We start from the raw sequence: 14,492 nt of genomic DNA, 5'->3' as shown, positions 1-14,492 counted from the left end.
TTCAGTGGAAATTGTTATTATCAACTGATTTAATGTATTATTAGCTATTTAATTATTAATGATATTTTTTATTCAAATTAAAGGTTTTTCTTCCACGCTTTTTTTTACTAACCTTCTTTTTAAATCTTTATAGTAAAAATTGAGTAAAGAAAATAAATTCCTTCAATTACTTAACAGAACTAATGAAAATATTTTTATATCATTAATAACTTTTACAATAAAATTAGCGTTAAGTATGATTATAAGTAAATTATCAAACTTTGAGTTTAGTAATTCTAATATATTGTGACGAACGGCAGTCTGATTTGCCTAAGTGGGATAGCTGAAGGTAAACACTATCAGAAGACGTTCGGTGAAGCTAAAGAGTTCACAACAAGTATGCTCGTGTTGATACTGGTCTCGGTGATAATGATCAATTGACTACTGTCGAACTATCTGACAATCTGAGTTCTCCCGTAGTCCCTTTATACCTGCTCGCCCTCTGCGAGATATCTGTCTCCAGATGCTCTTGTCGAGCCCCATAGGTCTATCTACGGTGTGCCTGCGCGCAGTGGTTGAGGTGATCAGTTCTGATCACCTTGAGCAGCTGCGCGCCCTGTCTTGACTAGCTGCCTGATCAGTGAACCATCCTGGTAGGACTGATCAGCCTTCCCTGTCTGTGCATCCTGGGTCACGGTTACACTGCCCAGCCTTTTGTGGCTGGTCCCGCCCCGGCGACCTGGTTGGCCCGTGTTCCTCATAAGTTCGTGACATATATCCAATGTTGGCAAATTAATTTAATTAGTCTAATTCTTTTGATAAATACTTATTGCAATTTAATTAGTCATTTATGTTAAAATTCTATAGTGTTTTAAGAATTGGTATAAATTCTTAATTCTTAGTATTTAAAGAAAGCGATTAACTATTTATTACAGTCGTCGATATTTAATAAAAGAACATAAAGCGCAGGTAATACGAATTAATTGCGGAGGTAAATACTAAGTAAAATATAATTGCAAAGTTATTGGTTCTTTTTTAAAATATTAGAAGCCTAAATATGGTTCTTATAATTGTTTGCACTAGCTTAATTATCATTATAAAAGTTGCGTTCATGTTATTTGTTTGCTGATTTCCACCAGAAGTGAGCTCATAGCCTTCGAGAGGTAGTGCGGAGATGACTTCTCATTCGTACTGGGCCATGTATGGTACTGCAGCGTGGTTCCATCGAACCGCGCACGCGCTTCTACGGCACTCAGCTTCTTTCTGATTCAATTAATAGAATTTTGAAAATAATTGAAGCTAATAAAAGTTTTATAATTTTGGGGTATATATTAACGTAAATACTATTAAAGGAATTGATTTAAATTAGTTGGAATTATCTGAAAGCTTTTCTAATAAAAAAAAAAAGTAGCGGATAGGATTTATGGAATAGGGTTCGTGATATTAAAGATTTTAAAGTTGGAGCGGGTTTAAATTAAGAAGCTTTAAAACTTCTTTTTCTTAATACTATGGAATTTAGGAAGCGGATTAATTTTATTTTAAAAGTGCGAAAATTATTATTACTACAAATAATATTGGTAGCAAAAGATTTAGAGTTTAATTTATTAATAATATTACGAAGTTCGTCGGTAATAATTTTATCCGTAACAATAAGAACGTTAGTTATTTTAATTTTACTTTTATTGCGTTCATGCAATTTAGTGGCGCTAACTTTGCAATTATTATTACTTTAGATTCCGATTATAGATTTAATATTGGGGTTAGGGTATTTAATAGCGGTATTCAGGTAACTATGACCAGCGGATCCTCTAATATTCTTTCCAATCGGATTACTAAATATAATAATAATATTGGGTCAATAATTAGGAAAAAGAATCTTTATAATTTTGAAACTTTGGGTATAGTAGTAGATCTTCAAATATTAATATATATATTAAAGAATAAGCAACGTATAACAAACAGTTATAAATATAAGAATGTAATTGTTGAAATATAGGACAATCGAGTAATATAGTAGTTGTCACAGGTTGACATTGGCTATATAGTGTGCATTCCGAGTTCTGCCTTGCAAGCAGAACATCGTCCTATCTTTTGTAGGTTTGGCCGTCCGGGTATATGCACCCCAGCCTGTCACAGTATGTTCTGCTTAAACGGTGGGTTCGATTCCCGACCGTGGCAATTTCGAGGGCGATTTTGGGATACTCTTGTCGGCACTTAGTCGAGCACAGCTCCTAAGAATGCAATGACAATTGAGGACCATGTATGCAAATCGAAGAGTACCGAAATGCCACGTATCGGCCCATTGGAAAATGTCCAACTTAGCGGGAAGTTGCATTTTCAGGTAGTGCTATATAAGCTGTCGCATTGCGATAAATCCTCCGCGACATTGTCGCCCTCGGAAATGGGGCCGGGGCCGGGGCCTTATCTTGAAGATTATTGAAAGATAACTTCGCTTTAAGGGGAGGTAGTGTCACAGGTTGACATTGGCTATATAGTGTGCATTCCGAGTTCTGCCTTGCAAGCAGAACATCGTCCTATCTTTTGTAGGTTTGGCCGTCCGGGCATATGCACCCCAGCCTGTCACAGTAGTAGCCGAAAGGTATTAATAGATTGTGATAGTTATTGCTTGTTGAAGAGTCCAGTATTTAAAAAGCCTAGGAGACCTTTTTTATATATTGGTCCTTTAGTATGCGCCGTTGCGCCGGTAAGGCCATTCCCGGCCACCTGGCGCTCCCTTGGCTGTAGCTGCGGCGCCCGGCGCGGCTCTAATTGGTTTATCTAATTGCTTATATAAGTGATCCCTTATTGGATCGTAACACCTGTCCAAAAACAAGGCAAAGTGATACCTCCAATTTTTTACACATCTAATATATCATTATCCCAACATCATGGCAAGCGTCGAGCCATGTCCCAACAAGCACTTCAATTCTGCTCTTTAATCATGGGACATAAAGGCGGCTCATATGTACAAATATTGGCGTTGACTTTTTCCGGAAATATCGTTTCTGGTATCTACACATCGATGGTGGCATCGAGCTAGCATGATATAATGGCGGGCGTCAATTTGTATTCATCAAAAACTTTGTTGGTTCTTTTATGATTGAGACCGGTGACGAGAGGCGAAAAAAGTTGTGTAATAAGTGTAGGTACCGTAAGTATGGCGGGCGTGACGTCCACTCTGAAGATTCGATTCGTTGGGTAGGTAAATAAGGTAGTTGGCGGAGAGTGTTGGTGAGTGGAGGTTTGTAGAAAGTCTAGTCTATGGTAGTGGCGTGAGGCTCAAAAGAGCATATTGTCAGTAAAAGAGAAGGAGGCGTCTTGCACAGTGAGACTGTTGGAGTTGGAGCCTGGCTTGTCCTTCTTTTCTCTCCTTTTTTTCTCTTTTTTTAGCCTATTTTAATTCATATTTTTTTACTGGAAAGGCACCTATTTTCCCAGCCCCACTCCAAGCGTAAGCACAGATACTGGAACACCTTTATATCACAGTTCCTATTTGTATATAAGCTTCCTTTCACCAGTAATCCTACAGTGACATCCCAAAATGGTATCTTATTATAACATCTAACACGAATAAACTTTCTCAGGAACACCTCCCATGACCCCCTTGCTCTTCCTCCAATAATTCCCCATTTATCGTATAACCACTAACGACAACCGCCCATACCAACCTAATACTGCTGCTGATACTGCCCCTGATACCCCGGTTGCCCCTAATACCCCTGCCCTCCCTGCCCTTGCTGGCCATGTCCCTGGCCTTGAGGATCTATATGCATACCCTGCACCGCTGCCGCCGTTTGTGCCTGGTTCACACACTCACTGCAGGGATAAGTTTGGTCCCAGACGTCCCGGAGCTTCTTAACGTAGTGGCATTCCTTGTAGGGGTCGTTTCGGGCGCGGTGGCAGTAGGCTTTGAGGCCAAAGGTGGAGTGTCCGCAGGTGAAGACGAATTCGTCGAAGTCGCACATTTCGGTCTCAGGGGTGGGGTTGAGCGGTTGTAATGATGGTGGTCGTGGTCGTGGTGGTCGAGTGACTTGTCTGGTTAGAAGAATGGTTAGTTTTGGGTTTCTTGAGGAGTGTTCTGGTGGCGGCGTATCGGGAGAAGAAGTGGTTTTCGGTTTACTTGGTGTATGGATTTCTAGCGGGTTGGAAGTGATCGTATGGATTGATGGTTGTGGGATGATCAAGGTCAAGCTGGATTGCTTGCGAGCTCGAAGTTGTTGGTTGATGGCAGAATGTTGTAAATGTAAGATCTTGAACCCTAAGAGAATCTACTGGCTTGTAAAAGTATGATGTGTGCTGATAGAACTGATCGAAACGTTTCAAAGGTGAACACCACGGCAGGCCTTTATACTCAGATTCAGCACACCTTCCCTACAGACCTGGGACAATCTGGCGAGCCACCAAAACTGAAGTAATCATGGCCTTGTGCACAACGTGCGCAGTGTATATCGAACGTGGAGACAAACATCTTTGTGCGCGCATTCTCCTTGGTCACAGAACAATTGTTGCTCATGCCAAGTCATGAGCAGCCAGGCATCGAGGATCTGTGATGTTGGTGGTTGAATTAAGAAAAGAAGAAAGGAAGGTTTATCGAGCAAGTCCAGCCCCGTGGGTGATAGATCATATCTTTGCCTTGTTGTTGTCAAGCTGGCTGTCACGAGAATACGGCATAGCTCTTGGTGTGGCTTGTCGACAATGGCGTTTGTTCATTGATAGCGCGTTGCAAGAAGACAGCCCGGCCGGCCATAGTATCATTTACTGCAAGCGAAGCAAGTCGTGTCTTACAAAACAGTAGTCAGCACCTGCAGCTGTACAAGACAAACATTTGTCCGGTACGTGGGGGTTGAAACGGCTTCCCGAAATGTCGAGATACGTTCTCAGATTCGAGTGTCCAGTGGAGATTGATGCATGTCGTTGGTTCTCTGCGCAATCTGAGGTAAAGACCTGCCAGCGATGACCAGAATTACGAGCGAATTTTCACCATTAGTGGAAGAGTAAGCGCTCATAGCAAAGATACGGTCCGTCAGTCGTACTCCAGCCCCATCGACCCTGATATACACCAGTATAGGAATAATCACGTCGCCCAGGCTGCCCTGTATCTCTTGCGACTGCCTGTTTACGCGATCAAAGTCTGGCCACCGCGTCTACCAACTGCATTGGTATATACGGCTAGCACTCGGAACCATTGTATACATACCCGGTGACAGCCCTGTCCGCCGGCCCGCTGCGGTTGGCGCTTAGGAGGATCGTGGACAAGCCGCTGGGCCCGAGAACCATGGTGTGGATGCCAGGATGTCCTGAAATGAGCAAACAAACATGTTGCAGCCAATCTTTCAAAAGTGATTTGGGTGTCCTCAAGTGACTACGCTTCTGATTTGTACGTCACTTGCGTGAAGTTGTGTGCTGGGAGTTCCAGGGGATCTTCCGAGAAGGCTCGAGCTGACGGCGTTTCCACAGACCGGGAAGCTGGTGTCTCCGTTAATTGCGAGAGGGTGGTAGCAAACATTTTCTGGGCGCCGTTTGGTGATGAGTCCCTTTCTGGAAGAGGAATGTCCGGGACTTACGGGTGGTGGTTTGGGGTCTGGTGTGCAGCAGGTCTGACAGCTGGTCCAGGTCGCACAGCAGTAGCTTGGTGAACATGGTCCAATTCCAGGTGTGAGACGAAGAGGCCAATGCAAGTATCCGTGTCGAAGAAAGAAATCCGATTTGTCCTCTTCCCAGCACCTGCATACATAGCTGGTGATGCCAGAGCTGTTCGTCACAAAAGTGGCTTGCTGGCTTGCTGGCTCGCGTGAACTTGTGGTCTGGTCCTTGATCCTTGGTTGAAGAGGCTGAACAAGGACATTGTCATAATCAGATGGGCGTCCTTGTCATCTCTGACCTCGTCTGTCAATAGAAACCAGGTATTCTGATGACGGGCAGGGGAATCAAGTCGGGAGTCGCAGTGGTCGAGAAGAAGGTAAACCTAGATCCCTCGATTAGCAAGGTGTAAACAACAGGTCACGACGACAGTGGAGGGTGATACTTCGTCGAATACTACTAGTGCCGTGAGTAAGATTGAGAAAAAGATTTGATGCACACTAAGGGGCAATCAGATTGCAGCTGCATTGTCGGCCCATTAACAGTTGACTTAGCTTGCACGGGTGTGCATGAGATGACGCGATAGATGCGTCGTAGATGCGCAGAGCGGAGTCAAGACCGCTTTGTTGTGAGCTTCAGCTGGTGAAAAAGGATCGACAACCAAAAGGAGGAACTCAGTGTTCGTGCGTTCCATGCTTTTACCTCTTTCTAAAAGGGAACGGGGAATAATGGAAGTCTCCGATGCCAGTGTCCGAAAGGTGGGTTGGCGTCGAGATTGGGACGGGGTTGGATTATTCCAGGTCACGAATCTCTATCAGCAACGATGTGCAGTTAAAGCAGGTTGGATTCAGGCGACAAGAAGCGCTCCTTCCGCCTGCCTGAACGGCCAAGGTCTCTGGTTTCCAAAGTGTTCAGGCGAAGTGAAAGCAATCGGTCGAAATCTTCTGTTGGGACTTCTTCTTCACAGTCCGAGTCCCTTTCTCTTGAGGAGACACGAACGGAAATAGTTAATTTGCCTCGGAGCAATAACGATACCTCGAAGTCAACACCATCAGCATCAGACGACTCTCCCCCCGATGTATCTGACTGCCCAATGTGGAAGATGCCATCTCCAAGATCCTGAACTCCAACGAAGATCCAAAACTGGTCGCAGTCGTAAGGGAGCTAAGAACCGCAGATGTTCTTTCGCCCAATGACACCGTTAGTACCATAGCAACAATGATCAAGCAAGATCTGGAGCGGGAAGTCGAAAAGTAGCATGCAGCACAAGGCTTTGTCAGAGAATCCGTTGACCAGACTGTGTCCGTTATCAACAAGTTTCTAGCAGTGGGAGATGTTGCTGCCAGCTTTGATCCCGTTCATGCTGCTTTTCCTTGGGCTGCCGTCCGTTTTGTGCTTGTAAGTTTTTTTTCCCCTTGTCCCTTCTGCATCGGACGTCTGTATTGACCGACCAAGGCGTTGGTTTCAAACAGAGAGCTCAAGAGCCAGCTACTTGGCGGCATCGCAGCCACAACCTCACTTGTCCTACAATTTGAATCGTATCGGACTTTGTATATGGATCCCGAGCCAACTCTTCGCCCTCCAGAGCATGCCCTCTGCGGGCTGAAGGACTGCATCACCGAGGCATACTATAACTTGTTGATGCTTCTCAGCTTTGCCGTGTGTCATCTACGGGATTTAGCTAGGCATCTCAAAGCCGTGTTCAAGCTTGAAGGTATGGAAGGCCATGTCAAGAATGTCTTGGATAGGGGTAGGGAGCTGGATCATCCCGCCAACCTATGCGAAAGGTACTGCAACCTTGAGAGCAGGGGTAAAGTTGCGCTGCTCCATGAGATTGCTCAAAGCTCGTATGAGACTCTCGGGGTGTTGCGAGGCCAAAAGTATGTTACGTTATTCAATGGGGCAAACTAGCAAGGCGAAGTTAACAATATCCAGATCTCTTCTTCTTGATATTCATCAGGACTTGGTACTTTCAAAGCTGCGCATCGTCAGAAATGCTGCATTCGACCACTTTGACAGAACTCTGACCCGGAATGTCATCCAGAGACAAGAGCCGCCCTTTTGCAGGACATGATGCGGTGGGTATGGGTCCCGAGGGCGACTCTATCTTTTGGCTCCAAGGCATGGCGGGTACTGGCAAGTCAACATTATCCCAAACATTCGCTTGCAAACTGCAGAAGAAAGAATTGTTTGGCGCTAGCTTCTTTTTCAAGAGAGGTGATGGCGACCGCGGAATGGCAAGCATGTTCTTCCCTACTATTGCTTCTCAGCTTGCCATGCAATTGTATGAGATGGATGACGAATGATGGGAATGATGTCGATTGAGGGATCCAGCTAACTGAGGCTGGAAGGGATCGCCAGCTATATAGAGCTGGCGATACAAGGAGGAAGAAGGTCTGCAAACGAGGGGATTCTGGGAAGTGCCAGGACCGCTGTCAAAGAGGGTGCCTGCAGGGCAAAGGGCTAGCGGTCTGGGCAGCAAACGCCCAGAATCTTCCCACAAATTGCCCTCTTTGGCCCAGTCCTTGAAGTCGGTCCTCGAGAGAGAGTGTGATATTGGCGAGAAATCGATGGAAGTACAGTTCGAGAAACTTATACTCCAGCCTTTGCAGGGCATCTCGATTGGCCGTTCAAAACTCACGACCTTTATAATCATCATTGACGCTCTCGATGAGTGCGACCCGGAATCGGATGCAACAACCATCATCCGTTTCCTTCCCCGGCTAAAGCTACTATCATCTGTTCGACTGAAGTTCTTCGTTACGAGTAGGCCGGAGTTTCCCATCTTACTGGAATTCGATAAAATCAAAGGGATATACGAGGAGCTGGAATTGCATCATGTGGAAGCAGACATCATGACACATGACTTGAAAGTTTACTTTGATTCCGAACTAGGGAGGATCAGGGGTGACTACAATAGGCTACAGTCACCAGATGACCAGTTACCCTCGGACTGGCCCGGCCAAGACAGGATTGAGCTCCTGGTCAAGCTTGCCGTCCCGCTCTTCATCTTTGCAAAGAAAGTTTGTCTGTTTATTGCAGATTATGCCTACAGTGACCCAGAGGAGCAGCTCCAAAGGGTCATGGAGGTTCAGAAGGTGGACTATGCTTCTCAGCTTCACCGAACCTACCTTTTTGTCCTTAACCGCCTTCTTTTGAAGCATTCCGGCTTTGGACTTGTGAAATGCGACGCAGAAGAGAAAGAGAAGACATTGGACAACTTCCGCAAGCTTGTTGGCTCGCTGGTCCTCTTAGACTATCCCCTCTCAATTAATTCGCTTTCTCGTTTACTGCAGATTCCGAGGAAAAACATCAGGAACATGCCCAACTTCCTTCATTCCGTCCTAGACGTCCCAGGGCTCGATAAACCGACCGCGCCGGTCAAGATCCTTCACTTATCCTTTTGAGACTTTCTTACTGATCCCACAAATCGGACCAAGAATCCCTTTTGGGTCGACAAAGGGAACGCAAACGTGGTACTAACGACTGGGTGTATGAACCTGTTACTAGAAGACGGTGTCATATACGAAGGAATGTATAAAGGGGTTTGGAGATACTGCAACAACAACGGCGAATATTCTATTCCACCAGATGCAATTGACTTAGAGCAGATGGAAGCAGATTACACAAAATATCACATTGGTACGGAGTTACGCGAGGAAGTTCGACACTATCGAGAAATGGTCAAAGCACGCCTGCCCCCTCGTGTCCTGTATGCATGCTTAAAATGGCTATCCCATATCCGCCGCAGCGACCCAAGCATCTACGACGCACCACAAACTATTGCAATGCTTGAAAGGAAGGGCCAGTCCTGGATTGATGATTTTACTTGCATGGGTGAAGCAGTAAGGAGGATTGTCATCTTTGGCGATTATGAGGATGAACTCAAGATACTGCTCAATCGCCTAGTAATGTCGCAGCACGATGGTGTTAAGGTATAGTTGCACAAACCTGATATTGATAACACACTAGTATCTTGAGGACTGACGGTTTGATAGGCGGCCAACATTGAGAATATTTCGCATCATCTCGAGTGGATGACCAAACTTTACAAAATGCTTGGTAGGCGTTGTGCAGATGTTGTGGGTGTGGGTGATCATATGGTAGGAACGCTGGGGTTAGCGTATGACAAGCTTGCGAAATGCGAAACGAGGCAAAGCCAGCTCTTAGCAGAAAACGAACACGGGGCAAAGGCAGCTGAATAAGTACCAACAAAAAAGATGAGAGGGGCGGCGTTGGAGCAAAGCAAAGCGGGATTCGGAGTGTGCGAGCTCTTCCTCTTTATAGCTAGGTAGCAGTCCGTTGCCCTGCTTTATATTTCCTTTTTTCTTAGTCACTATTTAATACAAAGTCAGGTATCGTTTGATTACCTTACCATTCTCCTCCCTTGAGACATGCCTATCAATAGGCCGCTATTCTGAAGTAATGAGCTACATAACAACTCGGACAAAGGCAAACACATAAACACAAGAGGGTAGGCCTGATGGACATCAGGTACAGCAAATATGAGTGTAGCAAAGAAACAATTTCTCTCCCAAGTGGGCAAGAAGCAAAAGTCCCCTTCTCGGTACCTACCTATGCATGTATATGACGTCCTTGGCGGAATGAAGCTGTTTCTTTTTGCTTTCCGGCTACATATATCATTGCAAACCAACATTAAATCAGTCCCGTCACGCAAAGAGAGCGATCAAGCAGCAGACAGAGAAAGAAGAAAAGAAAAGCTGGCGGTATCTTAGTCTCGAGAGGGAAACATTCATCGCAATCATCGAAAGAATGGACATCATCGACATCAAACCATTCCATGCATGCACGACAATGGAAATTAAAACAACCAAACTGACTGGCCCCATCACCACCTACTTTGGTACTGCGTACTTTCCCCCTTTTCACACTTCCTCAACGTAACGTGTACCAAGAAGTACGCAGAGAGCGGAAAGTCTCCCACAAAAGGAGAAGAAAAGAGGGCAAAACCCGCACTGGAAAGTTGCACAAGGAGATTTCTTGTCAACTGATACTCCGTCCCAAAACCAATATCTCAAAGATCTTTGAGTACAAGACTTTCACTTAGTAAGTATGCATCACTTCATATCATCCTTTACCATACATCTGTAATGTTCGTTTCAAGAGTGAAATATAAGGTACCTGTACGTATAACGGCGTTTAGTAAAGATCGTGAGGTAGGTAAGTATGCTCCAGGCTCAACGGGATACCTACATACTTACCTCTAGACTGATCCGGCGTATTGGCAGGTAAGGTATGTTTGTGTACCGTGTAATTAGGTCTACGGGACATAGTTTCGGGAAACCGGCAGGACCTGTAGGTTTCAAACCATGATAATGGCATGGACATTTCCTAGGTGCATTGAAGGTTTGGACTTTTTGAGAGACCCGAACGGGGAATACCAGTGAGTCAGCTCCCGAAACGGTATTTTGCAATATCATACGATAGGTAGATGCGTGATACGAAAGTGAATACCTCAAACTTGTAGAAAATAGTGAATCCCGTCGTGTACTTCATGCCAGCGCAGACCGCGAAGCAGAAGGCATGGTCATTAGAATGTCGGGTCACCGTAACACCATGAGGCTAGTAATCGCTATTGCCACAAAACTTGTCTATACTACCTCTATTGTATCTATCTCGCTACTCCAACATGTTGTGATGTTGCAGGACTCCTCCCAAGGCGACTGTTATTTCGACAGGAAACTCTCAACTGACGAATAAAAACGAAACAACATGTTTTTGGGTGGGCAGGCTTATCGTGCCATCCGGCATGATGCCTCCTAAGTACAAGCAAAAGAACTCCGAACGACCCTCCTCCGTAATTATCCATCTATCTGCAATTTTTGTTTGTGTGCGAGCATGAGTAAACAAAACATCCTGCCCAACGTCTATCATGCCATATAAAAATCATCATCGTCCAAAGACGCTTGTACTCATACTCTCATATAAGGCGCCATGTGCCACAAATTCTCGAGCGTGAAGAATCAACGTTTACGCTGCACATGTATCGAACAGTGGTCGCTTAGCTACGAGTGTTCCGTACCAATCAGGGGTGGACATGCGTTCCGTAAATTGCCAATCGTCTACTAGGCGTTGGCAATGTTGTGGATGCTGTGATCGCTTATGTTAGCAGACAGCATCATCGTAGTCAATAACAACAGAAGCATACCTGATATCCTGCCTGTTCTCGGGGTTCTCCGTGAGCGCAGCGGGCTCAGGGGTAGAAACCTTAAAAAATGTTAACGGCTACATCACCTGCGTAGTCTATCATTGCGGACGACTTACATTGACCGGGCCGCCATTGGCGACCAAGACCTTGCTGGTGCCGTTCACGACAGTGGCCTTCCGCTTCGTGCCACGGCTCTCGTTCAAGTGGTCGAAATAACCCTCAGGAATGTCCGTCTGGTAGTTGCCGCAGAACACACCAACTTCGAAGTCGGTGATCTTCTGGTGATCGGGAGAGGCTTCGGTACACGCCGCCTTAAGGTCGTCAAGGTCCTGGTAGATAACATCGTCGGCATTGATGTGCTTGGCGATATCGGTTCTAGTCTTCTCGTGGGCGATAAGCTCCTGCGGCGAAGCGAGATCGATACCGTACTGGAAAGGCGTTAGTTCTGGTAACTGTTTTGCGAAAGGACTTGGAGACATACAATGTGGGGGTAGATGATGGGAGGAGCGCAGCTGGCAAAGATGACCTTGCGGGCACCGGCCTCACGAGCCATGCTCACAATCTCCCTACTGGTAGTGCCGCGCACAATGGAATCATCCACCAGCAGGACGACACGGTCCTTGAACTCGGACTCCATGGCGCTGAGCTTTCTCCGGACGCTCTTTTGCCTGGCCTTCTGGCCGGGCAAGATGAAGGTACGGTAGACGTAACGGTTCTTTACGAAGCCGTTGGAGAAGGGCTTCCGAAGCTGCTCCGATACCACGGCAGCAGCAGTATTACTGGTCTCCGGGACAGGGATGATCACATCGATCTCCTTGACACCCTCCTCTCCGAGAATCTCCTTGACCTTGTGGGCAAGCTTCTCGCCCATGTTCTGTCTGCTGCGGTGCACAGAGATTCCATCCATGATGGTATCCGGGCGGGCGAAGTAAACATACTCGAAGATGTCCGGAGCATAAGCTTTCTGCTCAACAACCTGGTGGAACTGAGGCTGCCCATTCTTCTGGATAAACACAGCTTGTCCCGGGAGAATATCCTTGAAGTTGCCGAAGCCCAGCTGACGGAGAGCAATGCTCTCGGAAGCGAACATGTAGTCGATACCACCTTTGAGAGTGGTAGATGGACGGGATCCCATGATGAGGGGGCGGATACCGTATTCGTCACGGAAAGCCAGGATTCCGAAGCCAGCAATCATGGCAGTGACGGCCCAGCCACCTTGGCACCTCTCGTACGTCTTCCTGAGGGCAATGAAGATGTCGTTGGTGTTGACACGAGCTTTGCCAGTCTCGTTCAGGGCGTTGGCAAAGACGTTGAGCATCAGCTCGCTGTCGGAGTCGGTGTTCACATGACGATGGGCCTCTTTATCGAGATATCTGCGCAGGGCGGGAGCGTTGATGAGGTTACCGTTGTGCGCGAAGCAGATGCCGTAGGGCGAGTTGACGTAGAAAGGCTGGCTTTCGGCGCTCTAAGGGTGACTCATTAGCCAATCTTGACCCAGAAGACATATGGACGAAGGATGGATGTTGAGGATATGCAGGGTCTCTGATGATATCACACTTGCAGACTGAATGGGCGAAGTGCATAGGAAGTGGCTCGGCCCTTGGGACCAAAACGCCGGGTTGAAGGAGAGGCAACGGAGACTTACAGAACTCGTTCCGGCAGTCGGGTAACGAAGATGAGCAATGCCCATGTAGCCGGGAAGGTCTACCGTGCGCTTGCCGTCGTCAAAGACCTTGGAGGCCATGCCATTGCCCTTGCACTGGAAGATTCTGCCTCCAGAGCCACAGGTCGCGATACCACAGGCATCTTGACCGCGATGTTGGAGATAGTACAAACTCTCGTGCAAGTCGGCAGAGGCGTCCGACGCATCGGTATCCGCGAGGATAAGGGCGAGAATACCGCACATTTTGCTGGATCGAATGATGTGACAAACAATACGTAAAAAGGCTGTATAATCGGCTCGACGGTCGGATGGAGGGATACGATGGAAGTCGGGTCGTGGGTGGTGGTGGGAGTCGAAGCTGGCCGGATGATGAAACGGGGCCGCGAGGGTATGACTCTAAAGTGGATATCGAGATTAGGACCTTGACCCGTGTGGTCCTTCCGTGGTTGACAAAGTATCGGGGTGGGCGCCGAGAGATGGGATGGGACTCGGTTCGCGGCTGAAGATAAAAAAAATAAAAAAAATACAAGACTAATTCGTTATCGATGAGCCGCCGAAGTCGCTTTTCAGTTCGTTTCGGGGTTCTTGTTAGACTACCAGCTGATGCCGGCGACGGGGCGTGAGTAATAAGATGATGCGATGGTCTAACACTGCGAACTTGCGATCAACCACAGACGATCCTCAGAGATCAAGGGTGGCAAGCGGAGAGAGGGGAGTCGTCTGGAGACGTCGGATCCATCTTCTTCTGGGGTTGGAGGTTTAAAGATGCTGGGAGATGCTGGCCACTGCAGACCAAGTGAAGACACGGAATTCCATGCAAAGGTCCCGACCGCCCACTGTTGCCAAGGAGGGGCACCGCAGCCAGCCGGCGCACGAGGGGGAAGAAAAAGTTTTAGTGGAGTCGTACTGGCCCGCCTCGACTAAAATGCGGGGCAAACCCACCCGAATTCTCTTATCGGTCAGTCAACGGTTCTTATCCATTGGTCGATGCCAGGTGTGCGGTTAGCGAAGCGTCACTTCTTCCCCTGGCGCCTTTAGCTTCCGCACTGACGCCGATACTCGGCCTAGCCCTATCAGGGAGCTCCGTGTTAGCATTATTTC

General features: G+C 47.0%; 4 protein-coding genes across 4 annotated transcripts; 1 reads left to right on the top strand and 3 right to left on the bottom strand.

Annotated features, from left to right (window-relative positions):
* Positions 1 to 3,689: 3,689 nt before the first annotated feature.
* Positions 3,690 to 3,944, bottom strand: SMAC4_04383 (uncharacterized protein; the record flags this gene model as incomplete). Its single annotated transcript, XM_003343677.1, has 1 exon — positions 3,690 to 3,944. The coding sequence occupies one exon, from the start codon at positions 3,942 to 3,944 to the stop codon at positions 3,690 to 3,692; it is 255 nt and encodes an 84-aa protein (XP_003343725.1).
* Positions 3,945 to 5,341: 1,397 nt separating this feature from the next.
* Positions 5,342 to 5,619, bottom strand: SMAC4_04382 (uncharacterized protein; the record flags this gene model as incomplete). The annotated part of the gene is made up of 2 exons (XM_066090100.1): positions 5,342 to 5,513; positions 5,540 to 5,619. 2 exons carry the CDS (start codon positions 5,617 to 5,619, stop codon positions 5,342 to 5,344), a joined length of 252 nt encoding a protein of 83 aa, XP_065946019.1.
* Positions 5,620 to 8,414: 2,795 nt separating this feature from the next.
* SMAC4_04381 (uncharacterized protein) lies at positions 8,415 to 8,966 on the top strand (the record flags this gene model as incomplete). Its single annotated transcript, XM_003343675.1, has 1 exon — positions 8,415 to 8,966. The coding sequence occupies one exon, from the start codon at positions 8,415 to 8,417 to the stop codon at positions 8,964 to 8,966; it is 552 nt and encodes a 183-aa protein (XP_003343723.1).
* Positions 8,967 to 11,060: 2,094 nt separating this feature from the next.
* SMAC4_04380 (uncharacterized protein) lies at positions 11,061 to 13,997 on the bottom strand. The gene is made up of 5 exons (XM_003343674.2): positions 13,374 to 13,997; positions 12,210 to 13,193; positions 11,845 to 12,156; positions 11,729 to 11,787; positions 11,061 to 11,670 (listed from the first exon to the last, which is right to left on the bottom strand). Exons 1-5 carry the CDS (start codon positions 13,632 to 13,634, stop codon positions 11,646 to 11,648), a joined length of 1,641 nt encoding a protein of 546 aa, XP_003343722.1. The 5' UTR covers positions 13,635 to 13,997; the 3' UTR covers positions 11,061 to 11,645.
* Positions 13,998 to 14,492: the final 495 nt, after the last annotated feature.

The sequence above is a fragment of the Sordaria macrospora genome, chromosome 2, assembly GCF_033870435.1.
Source record: "Sordaria macrospora chromosome 2, complete sequence".
In the NCBI taxonomy this organism is placed as follows: Eukaryota; Fungi; Ascomycota; class Sordariomycetes; order Sordariales; family Sordariaceae; genus Sordaria; species Sordaria macrospora.
This window is presented reverse-complemented; position numbering and strand designations above follow the sequence as displayed.

Excerpts from the sequence above, each read along its gene's own strand:
- SMAC4_04380 (XM_003343674.2), bottom strand. The coding sequence starts at position 13,634 with ATGTGCGGTATTCTCGCCCTTATCCTCGCGGATACCGATGCGTCGGAC. Across the intron at positions 13,194-13,373 it reads CGACTGCCGGAACGAGTTCT|AGCGCCGAAAGCCAGCCTTT; the intron begins GTAAGTCTCCGT and ends AGTCACCCTTAG. Across the intron at positions 11,788-11,844 it reads CCAATGGCGGCCCGGTCAAT|GTTTCTACCCCTGAGCCCGC; the intron begins GTAAGTCGTCCG and ends ACATTTTTTAAG.